At 40.0% G+C, this 26,368-nt stretch overlaps 1 protein-coding gene across 4 annotated transcripts in view; it reads right to left on the bottom strand.

Annotated features, from left to right (window-relative positions):
* The window catches only part of LOC115371122 (seizure protein 6 homolog), a 133,269-nt gene that overhangs the window by 6,805 nt on the left and 100,096 nt on the right, over nucleotides 1–26,368 (bottom strand). For all 4 annotated transcript variants that reach the window (XM_030068275.1, XM_030068277.1, XM_030068276.1 and 1 more), the window contains 8 exons: nucleotides 18,680–18,865; nucleotides 17,415–17,583; nucleotides 16,824–16,990; nucleotides 16,503–16,697; nucleotides 13,494–13,632; nucleotides 4,053–4,249; nucleotides 1,667–1,861; nucleotides 228–419 (listed from right to left, as the gene is read on the bottom strand). In XM_030068275.1, coding sequence (XP_029924135.1) covers nucleotides 228–419; nucleotides 1,667–1,861; nucleotides 4,053–4,249; nucleotides 13,494–13,632; nucleotides 16,503–16,697; nucleotides 16,824–16,990; nucleotides 17,415–17,583; nucleotides 18,680–18,865 — 1,440 coding nt within the window. The remainder of the gene's footprint in view (nucleotides 1–227; nucleotides 420–1,666; nucleotides 1,862–4,052; nucleotides 4,250–13,493; nucleotides 13,633–16,502; nucleotides 16,698–16,823; nucleotides 16,991–17,414; nucleotides 17,584–18,679; nucleotides 18,866–26,368) is intronic.

The raw sequence follows: 26,368 nt of genomic DNA, 5'->3' as shown, positions 1-26,368 counted from the left end.
TCTATTTAGTGGAATATTTAGCTTAACAAAATAATTCAAAATGCAAGAGTACATAAATGATATGTCTGGCCTGCAGGAAAACTTTTTAATACTACAGTGAGTAGCCTACTAATAATATCTATAAAAGTTGTACCTATTTTTGAATCAACAAATATTGCAGCCACTGCACGACTCCGTGTGTGTGTGTGCATGTGTTTTTGTGTGTGAATCTGACTTATCTGACTTACGGACACACTTGGGCAGCCTCTCGCTCCACTTGGGGGTGTTTGAATCTCGGTTGTAGCAGGTGAGCAGGCTGCTGCCAGACAGGGTGTAACCTTTATTGCAGATGTACTGCACGGTGGATCCAACTGTGAAGCGGCTGCCTGTGATCACCTTCCGACTGTGCTCCACATTCCCCGGGTCCTGGCACGTCATGACTGCTCCAAAACAAACACAGTATTATGATGATGAGGAGGATTATTAGTAGTAACATTATTGTTGCTGATAGTGGTAGTAGTACAATAGTAGTAAACAAACATTTTATCTTTATGACACTTTTTTAAAGGAAAATATGTGTTTTTGTTATATTACATAATCCATCAATTAGTAAATTAGAGCTTTTGCAGGGCCCATATTTATGACTTAGACCATGATCATACCAAACCACCAAGCTTTGATTATATATGTATATGTTTTTATATTATTCTTCGTTCATGACAAAAATCACTGGTCATTGTCTTTGCATTTGTCACTGTGAGCTACTTATTCCTGTGGCGTTCTATTTACTAGAGGCTGCATTTAATTAGTGCTCTGTAATATAACCCACAATCCCCTATGAATTTCCTTGTCACTAGATAATAGTTCAGGTTTTAGTTCCACCTTGCAATCTGATGTATCATGACATGCCAGCACCGCTCTGCTCAGCGCAAATAACAGCGATTGTCATTTTGATAACTGATCTCACAGATATTGTGCAGAAAGTAGGCACAATGCATTTGAGTTTAATTCTGTGAGCTGTACACTGCTGCAATATAGGCCTATGACTAGAATAACAGAATATCTGACTGGTCAATTTCCTGGACCCTCACTTGCTGACCTCATAAGCATTAAAAAAAAATAAAACATCCTGTAGGGCTAAACAATATGGTAAAGAAATCAATTTGCAATTATTTTCACAGATAATCAGATTGTGACATGATTCACCATTTTAGTGGGAAAGATATTGTTTGCATCATAATATTAATTTTCACTGGGAAAAAAATGATGATGATGATGTGAAAACAAACATGTTTTCTCTGGTACTCTGGCAGTACAGTAAATTAACAATCAGGTGCACTTCAGAACAAGGCACAAACACCTAAAATAAAGCAAAGACTGTCTATCTTCCTCTGTACATTTCTTAATAGTTGGCAATCCACAAGTCTGACATATGTAAACAGTCCTTTATCCAGCTGAGGGACCAACGCAGTTTGAAGAAGTAAAAGAAAAAAATATATATATGTTTTTGTATATCGGGAGAATTCAGCTTGTAAGTCATATCATTTCTGTAGCACCACAATATTTCATTCGTAACGGTATTTTGTCACACGTTTATCAAAACACTGCAGCAACTGCGATTTGACCATATTTCCATAATGCTTTGATTAATTGTTCAGCCCTTCTGTCTTACTATTTATTGTCTTACCTTCCTCACATCTCGGCACATCCCCACTCCAAGTGAGGTCCCACTGGCACATGAGGATCTCTGAGCCGACCAGCTCGTATCCAGGGTAACACTGGTAGGTGATCACGGTGCCGTGGATCAGGTCAGGGTGGGATGTGCTCTTCCAGCCATTAGCGATCTCTGGCAGCTCAGAGCAGGTGTCGTTCCTTGGCACCTCTGTTAGGGTTGGCATGAATGAAGGAACAAGAATGACAAGAATGAGGAGGAAAGACAATATAACTGGGGGTAGGCCTGGGGAATATATTGATACTGTATTGATATCATGTATTATGTCAGACTAGATATTGTCTAGGAATTTGAATAACGTCGTATCAGGCATGTGTTGTCATTTCCTAGTTTTAAAGGCTTCGTAGCAGTTAAGGGATGCAATTTTCTTAACTTATTAGACTGTTCTAGTTGTTCTGTTACTTACCTCTACCTGTTTGGTCATCATAGCCATATTACTAATGATTGTTTATCAAAAAATGTGTGTAAATATTTTGTGAAAGCACCAACAGTCACCCCTACAATATCATCACAATATTGATATTGAGGTATTTTGTGAAAAACATCACTCAGCCGTAACTGGAGGTGTGGATATGTTGTACGAAGAACTTTGCATTTCCATTTTGTATACAACTGGATCCAAACTCTAAAGGGACACATGAAAGGCAGTTACTCAGGAAAATTATTATTATTGTCCCATAATAATACACAGCGGCTTCCTCTGCGGGGAATGAACCTGACTGTATGAAATTGTCTGTTCTCTACATGGTAGTGGTTGGGGAGAAAATGTAAATTTGAAGGCAGAAAAGCTTGTGATGTTTGCTAGGGGGAACGCAGCATGTGGTTTGCACCAGCCAGCCTGAGCCTCCATAACTGCAGCACACATGGCCAAGCACACAAAGCACCAGACAAATCCAGCTGATGTGTAAGTGTACCCTTTTTATTGAATTTCTGTGTTTGTTGTTGTCTAAGCCTATGCACCTGGCCTTATTTAAAAGAAAGAGAGAGAGAGAGGGAGAGAGAGAGAGAGAGAGAAAGAACAATGGATAAAGATATGCTTCTCCAACAGTGAGCTCACTGCCTCCTATAGATGAGTAACATTTTATATTCCACACTTGTTAATCTTTTAAGTTATGGAAATGATTTCACGTTTCCCTCTGTCTTTTACAGACCCAATGATCGATTAAACCCTTAATAACTCATTTCTGTTTCACAAAATTATATATTAAAGTTTTCCATAAAAAACATAATCCTTTCTTGGCTTAAAATGGCTCAGATGTAACTCTACACCTTTGCCCTCATTTAGTATCCATGAATTTATGAATATGCAAACAGTCCCCACCTTATTCAAATCTGCACCAACCCCCCACTCGTCCACTGCTCGCATACTTGCTCAGCTTCGACTCTACTCACCACAAACCCCTGCTTGTTTTCTGTTTTGCTATTTTTGTTACTGGATGCTACACAATGGCAAAAGTTGATAAAGGAGTATTTCAGCCATACATGTTCAAACTGGAAACCGAATCGAAAGAAGACCGAATTGTACAGAGATGCATACTTGTGGATGTATCAGAATGGTAGTGTATTTTAAGTATCACTCGCAACACCATTTGTAATGTAATGGTAAAGGATAACATGAGGTTTCAGCTTGACTATGATATTAATCAGATAATAATGTTGCTGATGTTATGACAGTAACAATACTTCTAGCAATAATGTTACAATTTTCACAATAGTAGGATTTGTTCAAGATTTTAAATATGCAAATAGAGTTCCATTTTTTGCCACTTGAATCTAAACAGTCCCCAATACAGCTGACCCTGGGTAGTTTTGCATATTGTACCTCTAATATACAATGTGATCAAGCAAGACATCCTGGAGCAAAAAAAACAAACACAGGACCAATGTAAGCATAAATCACTTCAGTGATTTACCAGAGGTATGCAGTGGGCACATTAACACATTTGGCTTTAAAAGCACACCACTGTGCTTAGCACACAAAGCCAGCCTTTCATAAACTGTCACACTCCAGATTGCTGGTGTTTGATGTTATGACAGATTGGTGTATTGGCGTACTGTATTCAAGCTTTAGGGGATACACTAGTTTTCATATTCATAATTACTGAAATTACTGAGACCATGGTGATGATGTATGACAATTCAGTTTCGAGTGTGTGTTTTACTGTTCAATTCAAGCAAGGGTTTTCATTCCAGCTTCTGATTGACATCAGCAGTTTTCATTTAGTAAATTGGTGAAATTAAATGGAAGTTAACAAAAGAGAAAATGTGCTTACATCGAAAAAAAAACAAAAACATGTCATAATCAAAGCAAAAGAAAAAAAAAAATTTGGTAGAGTCTCACCAAAGAAGTGGACCACAAAGCCGTTGTTGTAGCCGTAGATGTTGGTGGCGGGATCTGACTGAAACTGGATGGTGACATCGGCCATGGAAGTATAGAGCTTGAAGTGGGGCTTGGTGCCGCTGTATTGACCCATGATATTTGCTGTCAGGTCATCTCCATCGTAGAAGGTCAGAAGGTCATTCTTACCAACACGAAGACTAAGAGGGACAAAAATAAATAATGAGTAAATAAGTGCATCTCCCTACTGTACTGATGATGAAAATGAAGATCTTTATACCAAGCAGACCTGTGCAGAATGAAATATGCACATCTGTGGCGCTGTGTAGAGCATTCAGAGTTAAGTGACTTGTATTTTCTTTAACTGATGGAAGACTACATGCAAGGCAATGTCAACACTTGGTACATTTAAATTCTGTTTATATTGGATGGATCTGATGTGAAATAAACACTAAATAATTCAGGATTTATTTCTCCTCAACCCCACATGGTTCTCATGAATATGTACTAAAACGTATATTTGCAGATAGGAGAGCATAATGACAAACACCAAATCCCTTTCCCTTCCTTTTTCATACTAAGGGAAAGCTATGCCAACTACATAAGTCAATGACAAGCTGGAATAATACCCGCTATGTAACATGAGAGAAGAGAGACATTCACAAGATTGCTCAAGTTGCCACCAGTTCTTCAAACTGACCTTTGGATGCCATATAAAATCAACAAAAAACAGCACCTGGGGGCAAGGATTATGACAACAAAATAAGAAGGGGAAATGGCCTTAGACAAGTAAATAAATATCTAATAAATAATCTAAATATCCAAATATTGCCTTGGCCATTGCAATTTTTGTATGTATATAAAATTGAATTCATGGCACTAGAAAAAGCCACAGTTTAACAGAATCTCTGCTGTCAGTGATTAACTTGAGAATGCATTAACCTTTCCATTTACAGTTCCGTAAGGTCTTGCCCTCTTTACAGAGCAAGAGTAAAGCTTGACATTTATTCAGAGACATGGGCAGGGGAGTGGGGAAAAAAAAAATAATAATAAGCTACAGAAGTTCTAGTTCCCTGCTGATATAATCAACAGGGGAAACTCTGGTTGCTCTTTATATACCTTAAGGCAGGTGTCAAAATAACTGTGCAGATCTCTGACTGGTTTGTGTTAATATGCACAGGCTGTGCTGGAGAACGCTTGCAGCGAAAAGAAAGGAAACCACCATTCTCAAAACATGTCATAGCAAGGAACGTTGCTCTTGTAGCTATCAATCACCTACACCAGCTGCCCAGCATATTTTTCCTCTGCATCCAAATATATGATCAAGTCTGCAAAATTGTTTTAGGTACCAAGGATGGATTTTTACATTCTTATTAATAAACTACCTCTCAGCCTCTTTTCTCCTTGCTGTTTGTGCTCATTAATTTCAGTTGCAGATTGTGATGCTTGAAAATATTTCCAATCTATCTCTCTTGAACAAAATTGTAATCGCAACGCTGCTCTAATATCATCTCCATCATTTGAAGATCTCTTTCCCTGTCTTTGGTTAATTCACAAGAGAGGGCCCTCCGCTGGCTTAGTGCATGCAAGTAGTGGAAGATTGGATTAAATACACTTTGGTCAGAGGATGGTGCTAGAGGAAAGATCATGAGGTCACCAACATTAATAGGGTTCATTCTCTCTGGAGGGCCTGAATGTGCTCACCAAATGTCATTGCTTTCCACCCAAGGATTTTTGAGATATCAGATTTTTAATTGGGGTGGAGCTAGAGGAAAGGTGATGTGACACATTGACCGGGTCCGGTTCCCTAAGAGGCAAGAATTTGCTCAACAAAATACTTGGTAATCCATCCAGGACATTTAGAGCCATGCTGTGTACAAGACAAATGTTTGGAGTGAGGATGGCACAAGATGAAAGGTCAAAGGGTCACCACAAGCAAAAAGAAATCTTGCTTTGGGGAGTATGAACTCATTCACTAAATAGCCACAATTACTCCTTCTGGACTCCTTCAGGACAAATCCTGTCACAATATACTCTTATTTTTCCCCCCACTCAGTCTCAGTTTCCTACTGCATCATCACCATAATAATAATAACAGTAATAAATAAATAAATAAATAAATAAATGGTTTCTGCTCTTTGCATATATGTTCCTTAAATTGTGAAACTTGGTTTGAGTGTATTTGCTTTGTATTGCACTGTGACAAATGCCAATGAAAATTATTTTCTGTAAAGAAGTAACTTGAGCCAAAAATCTACATAAAAATTATATTCACAAATTGTATGGTCGAAAAACCTGATTGGGGGCTTTAAGTAGCCCTTGTTAAGCCTAGAATCTGTTAGCTAAAAGGCAAACACCATCAGAGCGACTGGAGGATGACACATTCTGTTTGCACAATGTGGCAGTGGAGAAATTTTGGCAAAACTATCTCCCAGTTCCTGCTGCACAACACAAATAATGGATGTCAGATGCATGAATGAGAGGCAAAATGAGGCAAAGATTGACAATGTACTCCCACTGGTTGGTAGTACAGCTACAGTACAAGGACAACTTAGACATCCATATTCTCTCTAAACCCTGAAGCAAGATAATACTTATGACAGTGGGTAGAAGGGACAGGATTGACAGGTTGACATGAATAATTACTGTAGGCTGACAATAACAGTATCCTGATCCTTTGGAGAAAACCCAAAGTATATGCAGAAATCCTGTTCCCAATTAACATGACACTTGATGAGAATTAGCTGATGTTCTGTCTCCTTGATTTACTAAGGAAACTTTTCTTGAGTTTGACTTAGTTTGATGCTTTGTTACTAGAATTGCTCCATTTTCTCTCTTAATGGCTGAAATCATGTTAACACCTCATGGCTAGTTTCTTCAGGCTAACTACCTTTTGTTATAACTGCTTCAAACTTTTTTTTCACACATTTTGTTATGGATGAGACAGACTGACAACAGAAACTGAGCCGAAGGACACCTTATAGGGATTGTTGTTACTGGCAGTAGAATCTGGTTTTAATCAGCCTTGTTGCAATAAAATAAGACTGAAGTTCATCCAACCCCACTGCAGCCCTTTTTTTTTTTTTTTTTTTCCTTTTTTTGATCTCCATATTTCATGCTTTCTATCCGCCTGTTGTTCATGTCAAAAAGGCTATCCACCTCATCACCTCTTTTCTGTAAGGTCTCCTTGCACTCAGACTGTCAGAGAGGGAGGGCTATACAGCTGTCAGGCAGCAATCTTACAGGGGTCATTCCATGGAAATTCAACAAATGCCTCCCACCTGACCTCCTAAGAAACAGATTTTTTCCCTACAATATCTTGCATATTCAGTGAAATCATGCAAATTTTTACATTCATTCTATGTATATTGTCTGAGTTACAGCTACTCAAAGTTCATACAGGTAGGTCAAAATTTAGCACTTTTTTATTAACATTGTTTTTTCCTAGCATTTTTGAGCCCTCATAACCACATTCTTAATAGAGATATCCACATGAAATTTTCAGGACTGAAAAACACACTTGAGCTCTGTTACTGCTCCCCATTTGCATTAAACTACCATACCAGAACATATTTCCTGCACATTACAACTTAAAAATAAATAAATGGAATCTAGGAGTATTTAATCCAATTTGCTTGTTCATCTCTGTGCCATGTTTGATTATCTGACATCATGTTGGGGATTACACGCCAAACTTCTATAGACTCCAGTGTTAAAACTTCAATATAAAAATTCTATTTTTGATAAACACTTTTTCCTCAGTGGTTATGGTAGACTTTGATGGCATATTAGTGCAATGTAGGGGGGAGAAAACAACGTAACTGGTGGGGAGGGGGGTAATATTCAGAGAAAAAAACTCAGAAATTAAAGATTTACAAAAAAAAAAAAAAAAAAAACAGATTAAAGCAGTCTGGAATGGAGCCTGATGTATAAGATGCAAGTTGAACACATCCTGTGTGATTCTGATGAAGACTATCAGAAAAAAAGTGAAATTTTGACCTACCTGTATGTGCTTTGAGGACCTGCAACTTCGAAAATATTTATAGTATGAATGTCTGTGCATTTCATTGATTTCACCACAGAAAATACAGTATCACCAACTACCCTCTCTGTTACTCACTGTAGAACTTCAGGTTTACTCATTAGAGTCATGGTGGTGGCACATATGTGTGCATCCCACTCTTTCTTAATTCCCACTTTATGCTTTCACTGTAACTCTCGGTAACTTTCACATTGCTGTACATTACTGCTGGTCTACATCTTTTCCTGACCACCATCATCAATTCCTCACTGATGTCTGGCCGTGTATCATCTGCCATAATCTGCCATTAATCTTCTTTTATCCTTACATAAACTATCTTGGCTGTATCATCCCACAACTTATCCAACCACTGCTATGTAAATGACACACAAACCTACCTCTTCTCTCCTAACACTCTAGCTGAGGTACATATGCATTTGATATCTGTGGTTCACACTCAAAGACTGAGAAGCTATTCTTCCCAGGCAAATCCTGACATATGCAACACCTTTATTGCCACTGACCCAGCCAGACTTCTAAGAATTTGTGTGTGATACTAGATAACTAAATGTAATGCCAAGCTGACAAAGACTTCAGATTTTTGTTCTACAACACCAGCAAATCACACATTTCTTTACCAGACACACTCCCTCCTGGCTGGGTTCCTAAATAGTCTCTCATCAGCCACTGTAACTCATCCAGAGTGTTGCAGTGTACCTGGCCTTCAGCTGAATTTCACTAAATTTTCCCAACAACCTGCTCCGCTCCCTCTACGGGCTGCCTGTGGCTGCTTGTATTGGATTCAAAACCCTGGTGGTGGCGTAAAGGGATGCTAATCAAACTTCGCCTTCAGGCCATCCAGACCAGACATGTCAGTCCATGCATTACATTCAGCTGCTGCAGGCTGCTTAGCTCTCTACCCTGTGGCAACCTGGGCATGACTCCATCTAGACACTATCCCACCTGGCTTCTTAATGGTTTTCCCACTGCAGTGGGAGTTCAAACTGAAAATGAATCTCTTCAAGAAATACTTCACATCCTCTCTTTCATATATTCATCCTGTGCTATAATAAGCCCTTGCTTTGAAAGGGGAAAGTCTGTTCCACTCTAAAATACCAAAGATGTATTTGGGGACAAAAATTAGTATTTTGGGATATGTCCACACATTTGCTATATTGATCCGTGGATGGTGATGCTTCTGGATATGGTTTTCTCAAATAATTACATAAAATCTTGCTGTCTGGGGTGTTAGACAACACGCATATTCACAATTTTAAATACTGGCAAGTTACCAAGGATCCATAAACAGGAATTATTCAAGCAGACTACATCTTAATGCATGTCTCTTAGTCCCACTTTTAAAAATTCAGAGCACAGACCAGGTTTCATTATGAATCATGTCTTGGTTTTTGATCAGACTAAGACTGGGTGATTTTGACTTCTACTAATATGTGTAACTGGAAGGTTTGGATAAGGGTAAGGATGTAAGGCTAGCTGCCATGAACATAGTCAATGCTCATCGGAAACAAGGTAAATGCACTCTTTCAGTCATTAAACAATTAAGGGTATTCCACAAAGAAATTACACTTGTTTTAGATTTCTTCTTTCCAGGGTAAATGTAATTAAGTATTAGTTTTTAAATACTAGGGCTGTAGACCTGTGCTCAGTTCCAGAGGGGGGGTTGAAAAGTAACCTGAATAGCATCCTGCCCACTTTCTGTGCACGCCAAGGGCACCAGCTCAATACTGCAGACAAGGGGGCGACAGCTATTCAGCTCCAGTCTCCAAGCCTTTTGTCTCCCTCACTGACCTGACAAGACATGTCTAATGACACCAGCAACTCTCCAGCAACTCTTTGAATAAGTGGATTTTTTTCAGTTTCAAGATTTAAAAAGCTGATGTCCAAACATCTTCTCATGGCCATACTTGATTATACAATAGTTCCTACTTAGGATGAAAACATTCTCTAAGTAATGATTTAGCAATTCATTTCCCAGACACTTTTATAATTCTGCTCAAGGTTTGTAGTTAATGTGCAATGCTCAGAATCTCCACAAGAGGACTCTGTGGACCCTGGGTGTCCTGTGAAATAAAATGATTTTGCTCAAAAAAGGAACTTAACTACTAATACAGTGTCACTGCATTTGCTTTGTAAACCTATATTTTTGAAGCTGTGCAATGTACTAAAGATGATAAAATCAGGATTGTGTGCAGTATTGTGTCTGCAGGTGGGAAGATCAGGTGTAACCTGTTGTCTCCTGCTCATTCTCGAGCAGTGTTCCATGCTAATTAGCAAAGACCCCACCCTCCTGTTTGGACTAAATTAATTAATCATCCCTCATTATGCACACTGCTCCCCTGTAATTGCCAGCACAGGCACAGTGATGAATGATAATACACAATACATACTCATTAATGTAGAAAAGTGTGTGTCCACCCTCATAATGAGACAACTCAGCTCATCTACAACAGCCTTTGTCTCTTCAACGACATACAACATACAACAAACATGAACACACACATGTGCGGGCACACACACAGACACACACACACACACACACACACACACACACACAGTGAGAGAGTACATGGAAACAGAGCCTATAGGGACTTTATCCTCAAGCTGAGTGGTGAACACTGAGTGTAATGGTATATGGCCTGCCGGGATAAGACAAGCTGTTTTGGCTGCCATGAAGACCATGCATGACCAACCTTGAGATAAACTAGCGCTGACCACAGCACCATTAATTTACAGTGAGTGTCTTCATGTGCCTCAGATTAATAAATATTTAGGGCTTGTACAATTTAGAAAGATATCTCTGAATGAAAATCCTCTTATCTCTAATGAATCTTCTTTTATCCTGCATGAAAAAAAAAAAAAAAAAAAAAAAAAAAAACATTCTCTCTGATCTTTTTTGCCCTCAGGTAGATTGGTTGACTTTCAACATCAGACATTAACTGTTGAGTCATAATCTCAAGCTGAAGTACATGGGGGCAGCAGGGCCACGAAGCTCTGTGTGGTATCTAGGTAATGTGTGTCACTGCTACCTTCTCTTGTTATTATTCCGTTTTATCTGTGGCTCATATTTGAGTGACGGCTCATATCTGAGTGCCTGTATGCCTGACAGATAAAGTTTGGGCATAGGAGTATTGAGGCCAGCAGAGGCATACAAGATAAGGCTGACCTGATGAGAAAGCGATCCACCCTTCCACCGCCCTCTATCTCATAGCAGAAGCTACTGAGCTCTGGCAAAATCCCTGGAACCAGTAAAGTTATCTTTTCTTTCTTGCTTGATCCCTAGATTTTAGCCTTAACCCTAATAACCTCTAACTGATTATAAAAGGATCTTGAAAAACATCATTAGTTAGTAGGCATGTGTTTGCTCTTTTTGTTGCACAACTAACTGACCTTCTTTCATTTATTTTCCATTACTCTTCATCCTCATCAGGGTTGCAGGGGGCTGGAGCTATCCCAGCATACATTGGACAGAAGGCACCATGGACAGGTGGCCAATCCATCAACTTGCTGACCTGATGACCATTTTTTTTCCAACATAACCCTTCTGGGAACATTTAAGCTTTGTTATTTTACACTTTCTAACATCTCGTTCAATTTCATTTAACATTCTGTGGAATACCTGTCAACCAGCTAACATAAAACAAAGTCATCTTATCAAAGCAGGGCTGAGACAGTAAGGAACATCCCTGCTCCCCCTGTGGTGAAACCCCTGAAGATTTGTTGTATTTGCTCAAATTAAATTCTGGTTTTGGATGGTCACTAGCTGGGAATCCTGCAGCACACAGGAAGTGAAGAATAGGAACTCAAGAGCAAAAGACAAAATTGGTTCCTAAATGGTAGTGAATCCCCTGCCATGACAAAACTCAACTCACCAGAAATGGGTATAATTCCTGAAAAAAGCCATAAAGGGGAAAAAAATAGGTCTAAGGAGTACACAGTTTCCTGACATCAAGTTCACTTGGTTTCTGGATATTGTCCTCAAAATTCAAACAATTATCTCTCACTGCCATCCACAGCTGCCAGCTTGAAAGGTTGCCAAGTGCAGCTTTCAAACAAAAAATTGCACAACATATTATTCACATAGTAATTTATATTCATTTTTCAGCCAAACACTGCTCTGAGAGTACATAATAAGACTTATGGAAGATTAAGTATAGTCTGTTGTACCACCATGGAGTATTTTGTGCAGTGTCTAGACATGTGACATTTGTCATTTCATTTTCCAAAAAAATCATGTGGTGGTGGCATTGCAGCCTTTTGCAGTGAGAAAACAAATAAAAAGCTGATCAGGAGTCCAAAGGTCTGAATGCATAAATGACCATTTAATTGCTAACAATAGCCTCTGTTTGTTTGAGCTTTGTCAGTGACTTCAGTTTTTCATATCCCCAGGCAGTATTCCCACTGGTTTAATTTTAACCTCTCTGCACCCTCTTCTGTGCAGTCGCTTTAGGCAAGAACACAAATCACTTACTACTTACTATACTATACTGTTGTGCTCTGCTTAGGATGTATGCTTATTGTGGGAATCACTTGAACATATCAAATATATCAAGCAGATATAGCTGAGCATGCAAAAACACAGATTCTCAGGTGCAGAAATGATGCTTATAGTTGTGTCTGAAAGGGGAAATGCGGCATAAGATGAACACAACAAAGCCCTGTTATCATTTTCAACAGATTAAGAGCAAGAAACTAGTATAGATTGATCTGACAAGAAAGCAGGAGACGAACAAAAGGTCAGAAGTCAGAGTGAAGCATCTGTGGTCCACTACAGCGCAGTGAATAAGTGTGTGCAAGTGTGTGTGTGTGTGTGCGCAGGCATGCAGAGGTGTGACCATTCATCTGTGAGCAATGGGAAAAAGAAGGGGAAGGACAGTGCACCTGTTTTTAGGTGAAGATGTGTGTGTATTTTCACTTCTCTCTCACTGTGTGTGTGTATGTGTGTGTGTGTGTGTGTGTGTGTGTGTGTGTGTGTGTGTGTGTGTTGAATTACTGTTGAGAAGGCTGGATAAGTGGCTCGGAGTAGTTCACTGCCAGAGCATATTCATTTCAAAGCCAACTCTGAGACACACACCAGGGAAGGGAGAGCATGGAGGCTTACTAGCTAATCTGGTCAGAGAGCAAGCTGGAAGCAACACAGAATTCTTAATGTGGTGGATGAAAAAAAATCTAATTAGTGACTGCAACCACAGAAACTCTTCCCCTTCTACATGTTGTGCCGGTCTTTGTGAGTGAGAAAAAAGGGAACCCGAGAGAAGACACAGAAGTGTGTGTGTCTGTGTGTGTGTGTTTGTTTCTGTCCCTCTTTGCAGGAGTGACACTGTTAAACAAATTCAGATAAGCCTGACCTCCAGCCTGAACCCCCCATGTGACTTTTAGCCTTACACCTGAGTGCAGTCTCTTACACTTGGATGTCTAGCATGATCCTCTTGTCCTCTTCCACATGGATGCCCCAAATGCAGTCCTGCCCTTTGTCATAGGCCTCAGGCCAGTTAGGAGAAAGCACCACACCGGCAGAGTCTGTGATCTCCCCGCTGCACACGGCTGCAACACACAGATGCTCCAAGTTAACAATAACAAGCAAAGGATTTCAATACACACTGTAATTTGCAGAAATCCCACAAAATCTAACTACAAAATTAATAAATGCAAAAACATGGGAATTTTAGTGTGTAGGGAAAACACTAAGAAGTTGGAATACTGTGTGACCTCCTGTTTACAAGGAACAGTTTGCCCAAAATACAAAGATATTTTCCCACTTACTCCTAATGCAATATGTCCATCCAGATAGTTTCTATGTGATTTAGTGAGGTCTGCAGTCCACTGCAACCTGTGTCCCTTCACACAAATACAATGTGCCTGGATGGGTATAATTTTGTGGGGCTCATACCATCAAAAATGTGCATGTGAAAAACTCAACAGCAGCAACTCTTTCCAAAAACAGTGACACAGATATCTGACATGAACCACAGTCCTTGTGATTTGGAAGTATTTCCTACCGAAGAACACCAGCAAGCGGTATCTGCCTCAAATCTTTACTCGTTGGGGGCGGATAGATCCAGATACAGAAACTCTGGTAGGAAATAGCTCCCAACGACACTCTTCGCCCCTGTGGGATGTGGATTATGCCGGGTAGCCAGTATGTTGCCAAATCACACAGAAGCTATCTGGATGAATAGACTGAACTTTTTTTTGGATGAACTGTTCCCTTAAAGAGGAACTTAAATCCAAACCCAAGTATGTATAAAGCCTGACATATAATGGTAAAAAGAAACATGGTAAAAAGAGACATGGACATGACTGACTATTTTCTGGTTACAGAAGCAAAATCCACATTCAATTTTTTTTTCTTGCACACATTGTCATGTCTCATGCCATATCGAAATTAATAGCAGATGCATAAAAAACAGGATGAATGGAAAAGAGACAACTGCACCATGGAAGTCCATCATTTACAGACCTCAGAGAACAATCATTTTGCCAGACTGTCATCTTGTTAGATGGGAGAGACATGTGCTGTATATCAAGAGGTAGTCATAGATAGATCTACAGTAATGCTACATAAAAGAAAAACATGCTCTGTTTTGTACAGTGTTTTGTACCCAGTTGCAGCCATCGGCCGAGAGTGCACATTTGTGCTTCATTTAACTGCTTTCATCTTGGTTGACAAAGGAGTGGTCCAGGCCAACAAAGCATTGCACAGCTTGAAGCTTTGTTTACATTCTGCAGAAAACATGCATACATTCTGTTATTCTATGTCTGTCTGTGTGACACACCTACCACATTGGCATCGACACCTACTACACCACACATTATTTTTTCTATCACCATAGTAACAGCCTCTAAAGGCCAATGTCCACAGGACACACCATGTATGCATTATGGCTCCACTGTGCTCATGTCTTCTGCATAACACGGACAGCCAGAAATGAGTTTGATTGGGGTCTATATTGGTTCTTTTTTTCTAAAAAATGACCTGAATTGGTCCAGTTATGGTGAGCCATGCATCAACCAGATTTTGTGTTTAGTTTAAATATTTCAAATGGTCAGCCCTTCACATTTTTTATATTTTATGACAAGGCTAGGCTACAGAGATATCAAGCTCAAAATAAAAAAGAAGTAAGAAATTCACACTAAAAGTCACTACTAGTACTATATGAGAACAATAGTCACAATATATGGGGACTGGATATCTGCACCCGAGAGTGAGTTTACAATGAATGCATATTTGCAATCCATCATAGTTTTCAATAAAGAAACTGCTATTTTGGTGCAATAAATAATCATATAGTACACTGGTTTTTTGTAAGTCAAAATAGTATGTTTCCATGCTTCATATATGCACGAAGCTGAAGAAATGATGTATGTCTCTTATCCAACTCCTCCTACATGTCTTGTGGACAGTGGCAATTGTAGCGTTTGTTGCTATTTGAAATATAGAATAAAAAATCCCAATAATGTGTTGAAAAATGAGTAACCTAGGAACATTACGGCATCCTTGAGTATTATTTCAAAATATGGGTGATATCCAGGGTACACTATGGGTCTGCTGGCTAGAGAGTCTACAGATTACGTGCTCTCAGTACCAAAAACAGTCTTGATGTCTGATGTCAGGTGATGTTATCTTCTATAGTGGGGTGTCACCTGACACCAGAGATCAGCCACTGGCAGATAGCAAGTTTAGTTGCATAATTTTTATCTTTATATGTCAGGCTTTTCACACAGGTTTTCAGTTTAGTTGATCTTTAACACAACATAACTGAAATCAATTGTAAAGGCTGTCATACAAAACGGTATACTACCACTGGATTTCTTGTTGACCATGACCCAAGAGGAGCAGATATTACATTTTCTCACATCTAGTTTTTTTCAGTTTAACTGTGTGGTAGAAGGACCGCACAGGCAACACAAAATAGGAGTAAGTTCGGTGTGCAGTTGGATGGAAGAGATTTAGCAAGGTAGATGTAGAGAGAGAGAGAAAGGGAAAGAAAGATAAGGTAAGGAGAGGGATTATAAGAGTGGAGCGCTATATGGTATAGTGTATAGCTTTTGTATACTTATTTAGCAATATTCCTCCCAGGCCAACTATTGTATGAGTCTAATCTTCAGCTTTACTAAAATCTGCCCTGCAAGCACATATACAAAAGTACATCATTATTACAAATTTAAGTGGAAAGTTATCAAGGATCAGAGGAAAGCAGCTTAGGAAGATAATATTAGCTGCTAGTGGTGCTTATTATTTGAATAAAAAAAAGCTCTGCTGATTCCTACAATGATCAAGCATACAATGAAAGCCTTGGGTCATCCTGGTCAGCCATATCTGTTTGTATGCTCCCCTCTAGTGGAAATACACATTTTTCAAAAAAGATTTAATGTCCCTGAGTTACTTGAGTGGAAGAAATATGTCGGCTCACCCCTGCAGGCTGGTTCAGTCTCATTCCACTGTGGGTTTTGTGCATCCACACACTCGATAACGACAGAGCCTTGCTCCAGAGTGTAGCCTGGGTCACAAGAGAATTCAACGACTGCACCCACACTGTAGGTGGAGTCGCTGCTGCTGAAGTTGCCATACTTCACAAAGGGCTCATAGCACATTCCTTTAGCGAAAGCTTGGGGGACAAAAACACACGACATCCAACATAAGTGACTGGGATACACCATTGCATGACAGAATCACTCCACTTGATGATCAAGAGATGTAATTGACATATTCTGAAACTGCATGATCAACCTACCTTCGTATCTGATGGCTGCACCAGTGGACGTGATTGTTCCATCTGTGGTGAACTCTATGAACAGGTAGCGTCCAGTGCTGAACACACCCTCATTCGGCAAGTACTCCACTTCATAGGAGTCATACACAGGAGGAGAGTCAATGTTGTTCCCGTTTTTAATCATCAGCCTGAAACACACAGGTTGAAGGGAGATTGAATAAAAGAAACCTAAGCAAGCTTTGGGAATTGAAAGAAGCATAAATAGGAGGTTACAAGCTATCTGAGAGCTGTTCACTGCTCCATCAGCAGCTGTAATAACCCTGTAATAACACTTTCAGCCAGTCTGTAACAAGGTAATGACTTTGCTAAATGACCATTTGTGACTATAGCCACAAGGATCAGTAGTTATGCAAAGGGAAACGTAATGAAATTGCTGCTCCCTACCTCTGACTAACCTCTGTAGTCCTTTCAATTAATTTGCACAATGGAATACTGCTAATGGCTTAAAATGATAAAAGGCCCTTTCAAATTTATCTTTCAATCCCTAAAGATTTGACTTATTCAGTCCATCGAGGGAATTAATCGGCTATTGCCACAGTGTGCATACTCTACCTGTCATCATCCTCTGCCAGAGCGACCTTCTCAAAGTGAACATGAAGCCGGTGGCCCTCAGGGGCCTCCAGTACCCAGTGGCATGTCAGATTGTTGCTGTAGTTGCCAGGGAAACCAGGAGAGACAATGCGGCCATAGGTGGCATTTTTTATCATTCCTCCACAGGATGCTAAAGCAGAGTGAGTGAAACAGAGAGAGAGAGAGAGAGAGAGAGAGAGAGAGAGAGAGAGAGAGCGAGAGAGAGAGAGAGAGAGAGAGAGAGAGAGAGAGAGAGAGAGAGACAGAGGAGGGAGAAGGCAGAGAAACAAGTTTGGGGGTGGGACTGATCACGAAAAGTAATGACAGTGATTATGGTAGGGAATTCAGACAGAAGTCGCTGTCCCTGCCTGAGTAAAGCTGGCATCAATATCCAGTGGACTGGAGCTGGGCTACAGCAGGTGGCTCACCTGGGTCTAAATCTGTGTGATTGCGTAAAAAGAACAGAAAAGCAGCAGAGGTAACACTATCAGTGCAAAGCAGCTGCAGGCAGGCAGGGAGAAACGCTGGGACTGGCAGATGAGCCTTCACCAGCAGGAGAAGGATAGTCATGCAGCCCAGTTCTAATTAAGGCAGCCAGGTCCAATGGCCTTGTTTTGCTCCCGTCTCCAAAGAATAGCGCCCTGTACTGCTAATCACATGCAAACACACTCATTTGGCCTCGGAGTGTAACTAATCAGCTCAGAGGAGGCGACAACATAGTGAAAGCTTTTGCAAAGCCTCAAACCACCTGTATGTTTAAAGGGAAGCTGAAGGGAAAGTGCTGACAATATATTGCAACCCCTGAAGGGGCTATTATATTGTGCATCATCATTTTAATATTAAAAACTGTTTCTGGCAGATTTTGCAGAATAATGCAATATTGTAATTTCAAGATTCTTGGAATAAAGAATGTATTTGATTCAGCAGCAAACAAGTTTGGTTTACAAGTCAGACCTTAGGCCAGTCTTAACTGCTGGAGTTAATGAGTACCAGAAGAAATGAATCTCAAACAAGCAGGTACTTGATAAAGCAGAGAATGTACAGTGAATCATAATTAACCTTGAGGACCAAGGAGACAAATAAGAGAGTATCGGTTTAATTAATTTTTGAGTTGTTTTGTTTTGTTGTGCTTCCTGAAGGAGGCCACTTCATTATCCCAGTGTGAGAGCGCACAGCTACTACTGCTGATGAGCTAAAGTGTGTTTGGCAAGGAACAGGCTGGTCTGGGAACACACACTCCTTCTTACCCACACATCTGGGCTCTTTTCCACTCCAGTAAGGCGTGGTAGCATTGCGACAAGTAAGCATTTTGGGGCCGTGCAACCTGTAGCCGGTGAAACAGTGGAAGAAGGCTTCCCCACCAGCATGGAGGTGAGTCACTGACACTTCTCCACCAGCAGGTTCTTTGGGGAATGCACAACTCAGCACAAAGGCTAGGGAGAGAAACAAGAGTAGGGGGAGGAAGGAAGGAAGAAAGAAAAAATAGGTAATTAAGTAAATTATTATTCCATATATGTACAATCCCTATTTTTCTCTAAAAATAAAAGAAAAAATAGGTAATTAAGTAAATTATTATTCCATATATGTACAATCCCTATTTTTCGCTGTGATTCCTGAGGCTGGTCTTTGGCATGAAACAAGGATTAATAATCATTTAAAACTGGAATGTACTGATTAAATGCCACCATATGATAACCCTGTAGCCCGTATGATAACCCAGACACCTTTGACGTTGAATAAATGGGACTCATAATGCCAACCTATGGCTGTACCTAAATATGAGGGGGGGAAATTCCTTTAATGTAAGTATTTGCGTTATTCACCTTTGTTCCATGTTTGGTTAACTGATGTCATGAGGAAGGTTAGATGCAGAAGCGCCATAGACTCCAATGTTATAACTCCGCTATAAAAATACTATTTCATGAGTAGTATTGTCTGAAATGACACAGAGATCACGCTAGCATAATTTCAAAGCCCTTGATAAAACTTCAAATGTGTTTAACCATCGTGGTTTCCATGATATAAAACAAACAAAGGTGAATAACAGTAAGAAAACATAACTCAGACAAGGGAAACACTTTATTACTTTAGCTACTGAGATGATTTCCAGCTGTGACTGTGATTAACCCTACTCTTGAAAGAGTATTCTTATAGCAGACATTGGTGGCTACAGCACTTCACAATCACAGTGTCATTTAACCAAACATGGCTGCGAGGTGAACAAGGTGAATTGCTGCTGATTCCAGTGGTCTCACTGTTACATGAGCAAAAATATGTGACAAACACTTTTTATCATCATCTGTTCAAGGGCTGGTCTGAAATGGTTAAAAGGGAGTTGAGATTTCCATATTGTTTAAAAAAATAAAATAAAAATGAGAAGTTATTTTGAGATCATGAATTTAAACATTTAGGGCTCTAGTTTCGCAGACCAGGCAAGGCGGGGGCGTAGCGCAGATGCGCTTCGCCAACTGGGTGTGGCCAGGCGGATTTTCCAAGTTTGGCACGCCGTTCTCGGTGGCGCAAGTACTCCGCCGTCCCTCCTACCGGCGGAGGGGAGGAGAGAAGGCGTGGAGTGGGTTTGACACAGCCGATTCACATTTAACCAATCAAATGAGCCTCTGTCCTCGCCTTTAAAATGCGCTGCATGAAGGCGTAATGAAAGTTTACACAGCTGACATGGAGGTCTATTGCCGCAGGCGGAGCGGAGCTCAGGAGACAGGCGCGGAGCGGAGACCGGCGAGCAGTGCGGACACGTTACCAAAACCTCACAGGCAGGCTTCCGGAATGTCAGACACATGAACGATGCAATAAATACAGAAAAAAACACTATTCAATGCTACGATCACAATCAGCACATACATATATCTCCATGTCAACTGTCCCGTCACAGCTGATGTCAGATCAAAGGAGATTGGCACCGTTTGTGCTGATTGTGAGGTTTTGGTGATGTGCGCCAGTCAGCCAAACTTCGACTGCGCCGGCTCCGCTCCACCTTGCGCTGAAAGTAGACGTGGTTTCAGATGGCGAGCTTTTGGCGCACCTCGGCGAAGCCTTTTGGCACGAAACTGTCACTGCGCCAAGCCGAATCTGTCGGCACCTCCCCCCGCTGCGCCGCCACTCCCATCTCGGCGAACCTGCGAAGCGCCTGCGAAACTTGGAAACTGTCCGCCTCTGCCGCTTCGCCGGTCGAAACTAGCTCTGCACGGGGTTCGCCTCACTGCGCCACCCCGCGCTGCGCCGGGAAACTAGAGCCCCAACTGTGTAAAAGTGTAAGTTCCCACATGAAAGATCCAGTCGCACTGTAGTGGACCAACAGAGGGTGCTGTAAAGGCCTGAAATTGAGTTTTTAGATGCATAGCGTCTGAATATTCAACTCTTCAAATCTCGAGGCAAAGTCAAATCCCAGACACAAGATCCAATTCTAGCCAAAACAAACAGCAGACAGTGTTAACTGGCTCCACAGAAATAATCCTTTGTTTTGCAATGACAGTGTATAAAACACTGGTGTTTTGTTGTATTGCACTGTTGACCATGCCATTCCCTCTTGCAATAAATTATTTATAATAATCATTATTTATCTGAAGGAATCAAAAGATACAAAGTTTGCAATATCATCTCTCTCTTTACTGTCTTGCACCTTATCTCTCCATCTCTCTCTATCTATCTCTCTCACATACACACAGACACACACACAAAATCTGGCGTAACTGAATCATATTCTGATTATAAACACTCAAGTCCAGCTCTTACAATTAACTGCAGTTTAAAACTACACCTGCAAATGTAGAGACATGATTGCAACACTGCACTGACTGTGACAAATGGAGAGGCTGCTGATCAGTTGAACATAGCAGGACTGTAATGTGATAGTTGGAAGAGAAATTGCTCTGTTGCAGTAGTGAAAGAGTCGTGATTCCAGCACGGAAAGATCAATGCTCTCGGACATGCTTTGCATTGTTGCTCTGTCCCTGTTTTTAATCAAACGGTGAAAGATGGCATGGAGTTCACATGGATAATGGATTGACCTAACCAAGTCTGTAATGGAAACTATTAAACAACCTTCTTTTGCCGTCTGATAGCCACACTGTTCTCCCTCATTAGTGCAGCCACTTTGGAGCTCTGGCTAAAACTTTTTTAACTTGTTGAAAATGTGTGAACAATAGAACAAGCAAGATAATTGGATCTGTTATGGTTTGTAGTTTGTTAAAATAGTTGAAAAAAAAAACATGTTGAATATGTGTGAACAATAGAACACGCAAGATAATTGGATCTGTTATAGTTTGTAGTTTAAAATATTGGCAAAAACACTGATATTGTAGAGCAGCAAAATTGCAAGAAAACTTTTGAAAGTTGCGACCTTACTCAAAATGTGTGAGCTGCTTCAATATGTTTGGAAAGGAATGCATGCAAACCGAACATCAGTGCAGCTCGTAGGTGGGGAAGATGTTAAAGAAAAGGGCACTTTGGAGGACCTTCAAGTGTTTGCCTGCACAGCAAAACTGCAATCAGAAAGTAATTATAATGATACTGTTAGTAAGACATGGGTAATAAAAAATTCTCAATCTCATAGTGTTGTAAAGTGGGTGGGCTATATTGAGTTGCTAGGGTTCCAGCAGTAAAAATCCCATTATTTTTCCCAAATGCAATGTTATGTGACTTCTGGACAGGCACAAAGCTCTCCCAGTTGACCGCTCAGTACAAACAAATAACAACTGTGTTGAAATAGTTCAGTTTCATTGAAAAAGTCAAAGGCATAAGTCTGTGAATGTAAAAACTTTAGTGATAAGTCAACTTCGAGTCCCACTGTGCATTGTGCATCAAGAAGCAAACAATCACCAAACCTAGAATTGTGCTTCCCAGCCTAGCAAAAACCAAGGCATTTTGAGCCTTGGTTTGTTTTAGCAACTATGGTGCAATGATTTGTTCCTGATTACAACCACTGATCTGAAATTCAGTTTAATACTGAATATATTTTCTGGCTTTTGCTGGTGTCTTTGCCATAGTAACGGTCACTGAGGCTCATGGATACTATACCATTTGCCATACCGGACTAGAAGAAAAAACATGATTTGTCACTCAGAAACAAAAACTGAAACACTTAGAACCACTGGCTGTCACCCTAAAGCAAGGCTGATTTATCCAGGAGACTTTTATTCCGCATTGAGTAATACTGTTGTTAATTAGAGTAGAATTAAAAATATTGAAAAACAATGGGGAAATGCTCCCAAAACTGCAGCTCCACCCACTTTGCAACTCCACTAATTAGACAATGGCCATATTTGGAGCTGTCATACTGCGATTAAAACATTTGGACTGCTTTATTAATTCTACAATAAGACAATTTGTTATGACACCACTATGTTGGTAAGCATGTCTATTGGAGTTTCCTTGAGCTATTTATTTTTAGAGTTATGGTCTTCACCTACATCCAGCCTTTTTTGCTTGAGTCTTAACAAACTGTGGCAAATGTCACATCACAGCACTCTCCTACTAAGCACTGGAACATGCACTTGTACTCGTGTGCATAAATTTAACAGAAATGACAGCACCAACTTCCTGACAGAAATCTTGCAATTCTAATACTCTAGTGATGGCTGCAATACCTCACCTTATCTTATCTGTCCTAAGACTTAGAGATTTTGGATTAGAAGTTTGAAGTCTGCATGAACAGATGCTGAGAAATGGAGGTTAAACAGTGCGGGACATACCTGTAAGTACAAGGGTAGCACAGTTGTCTAGAAAACAAAACTGTTTGGGGTTTTGGCAGATGCTCTAATAAACAGGGCACTACATTTGTCCAACTAACATGAGTTAAAAGAATTGATTAGACTCCCAGCAGCAGGTAGGATTAGAAGTGTTTTCACTCCATCAGTGGTTTGCAGATGAAAAACGACACTTCAGTGGTGTTTTTGGCACAGGGCTATAAGGCAAATTGGATATTCAAAATGTCTTTCCATCAATCCTTGAGCTTGAACTCAAGGGAATACGGCCCTAAATGCATAATACCCCTAAAGGCAAGTGAAACTGCCTCCATCCAGTATATTTTAATGTACTGACCAAGGTTTTTCTTTTACACAAGCCACTGGTTTCCACCATAATGAAAGAGACATTTTCTCTTGCAGTAAATCAGTGAGCCACAGGGACCAGGTATACCCACCCCTGGGTCATCCATTCAATTCATAGTTTATCACTAGCTCCAATGAACCTAGTTATTGCCATTATCATAGCAGCATTTACATCCCTATTGAGCATGCAGTAGGGGAGCCAGAGGCAAAAAAAATGTCGAGCCAATTCCTGAAGTATTAAATTACGCGCTGCCTCCATTCCGTTAGATGTGGTACTGGGCCATAAAGTCTGATTGTTTTGCTATTACAAATAATGGATCCACAGAGCAGGCAGCCAGGAAGATTAGCTGATGGTAAGGCCTCAGGCAACAGATGTAGAGCTTATGTCTTTAGTTATTGTCCCTTTGTAGAGGAGCAGGAACAGTCACACTGGTGCATCTCAGGTACACTTTGTTTTCGCTACCACATGGACGAGCATTTCAGATGAAATTTTAGCTTTTGCAGAAAAGGTGGTCTTAGGGTGCTCAAAATCTGACAGTTAAATTGCCCAATAGTAGAGCTAAGTAATGTTAAGAATTTTTTGCTATACTGTAATATGATTTTCATAAGAATGTCCATCTTATCAAAATCACATTATATAAAAAAGACATTGTATGGTTATGCTTATTCTGATGTAGTGTTTTGAATATATTGTATTGTATAAAGTGTTCCTTTTGCCTCATCTTGCCTTTGTTTGTCTTATGTACTATACTGTATTTGTGTCCTTGTTTAAATGATGGAAACATTAATCTGTAACTTGATTCAATATTTGGTTAATATTTGTTTAGCCCTCTCTAAAAAGCTAATACAGATTTATAAGAATAAAAAAAAAATGAAACTTTTTCCTGGGGGATAAAAAAAATAAAATAAAATAACACTAACATTCTTGCTTTTAACATGTGCTGCACTATTGTTCCCACATGTTTAATTTGCAACTAGGTCAAATAGAGAATGCCACTGATCAGCCAAAATTGGACAAATGTTGTGGATTAGGACACAATTGACAAGCTGAAGCGGTTGTGAGCCAATCATCATATTTGATGATACTAATAAATCCATGTAATGTCAGAGCTGCCACGTCTTCTCATTATTAAATTGTTAAATATGTTGTTGCCATTACATGCAACCTCTTAAGCCTTATGAGCAAGCCTCAGCATATAGCTCAGATATAGTGATTTTGTGAAATACAGACCACAAATCAATACTATTGCTGGTGGCAATGAGGCTCTACAAGCATTACTGACTGGCAGTCACTAATCAACTGTGGTGGTGGGAGGACTTCCACCACTCAAAATGATCCACTATGCATTATGAGTCTTTAGTAGCACTGATGAGATGCCACCTGTAGTTGAAAGTTATTTCTCTTTGATAGCCTTTATTGAGTGAATGACCATTAAAATTGAGTTTTTAGCCCGACCACATAAATATCAATCGGGCATATCATGGCAGAACTATGATCTGGCGTTCTACAACTGAATTACTTTCCCTGAGACAACACTATTGATCTTTCTTTAAAAGGCAGTGCTTCGGTGCAGAGTCAGGTCATGGGGCTTGGATACAGTAATCACAGTCTTCCACAAGTCATCCAGTAACCGGCTCCCCCCGGCGATTTGTACTGATTTGTACTGTTGTACTGTATATATGTCAAAGCTGTAACCCAGGGTGGATATTTGCTGAACACCAAATCACCAAATTAATTAGTAAGATCAGAAGATATAGTCAGAAGATATAGTATTTAAAATGTTGCTTGCTACTATGACTTAAAGGAATAAACAAGTTTGCATACAAGCTCTTTGATCAACCTACCATTACCATTTCCCTAAGGTCATTCTAAATGGTCTAAATTAACAAAAATCCTAATCTCAAATCCTAACCCAAAATAAACATACAACTGAAAGAGCACAGAGCTAAGGAATAATGTATTAGGGATGAGGTAATATAGAGCCTCATTTACATTGGAATTCATTTTTTTTTAGGGATTGCAAGAACACTGGGCTGACCCTGAATTGCACTTTCTTATTTTTTCCATTTATTCAATTTAACATTTTAGCACACTGCACATTAAGCTTGCAGAACTCTCAGATCTTGGTGGATAATGAAAATAGTACTCAAGAATATATAATACATCTCTTTAAATAACAGTGTTACTGTACGCCTGTCTTTTGGCTGGGACCAGCAGCTAGCAAAGGTTTCTTGTCCATCCCAAAGTCGCTTTTACATGAGCGACATCTCATCAGACTGAGCAGAGCCATCTTGAAGTAGAATTGAGATGTGTGATGGCTTGTTGGATTCAACAATGTCCTATTGATTAGAGAAATTATTGAAGAGACTCACACTCACCTAAGATCTGTCCATCCCACAAATTCAAATATATGTATCGATCCCAAAGTCCCACTGACATCAACGGTTTCTATAACCTGAGAGTGTTTTCTATCAGTAGGTGACGCCATTAAAGTCACTGATTGACTTTTTTCCCCTCCATTGTGTATTTTCATTTGCCTCCAAGTTGTATTGAAATGTGTGATGGTTCATTGAATTCTGGAGAGAATTTCCTGTCCAGAGACGATTTCACTTAAGGTACTTCAACTTTCCTGATTGGCTTATCCATCACTATTGATTCCAAAGTCAAAATGACATGACTGATTGCTTGTTGGACACAACAGAGAGCATCCTATTGATTGCTGATGTCATACAAGCCCCTCCCCCTTTCCTGATTCACTGTTTTTTGAAGATGTATACGTACTATATTGATTCTAAAACCACATGTTGAAATGTGTGACAGCTCAGCGGATTCAAAACGTTCCTGCCAATTATCATGCCGCCCGAGGTAGC

This window comes from Myripristis murdjan, chromosome 14 (genome assembly GCF_902150065.1).
Source record: "Myripristis murdjan chromosome 14, fMyrMur1.1, whole genome shotgun sequence".
Lineage (NCBI taxonomy): Eukaryota > Metazoa > Chordata > Actinopteri > Holocentriformes > Holocentridae > Myripristis > Myripristis murdjan.
This window is presented reverse-complemented; position numbering and strand designations above follow the sequence as displayed.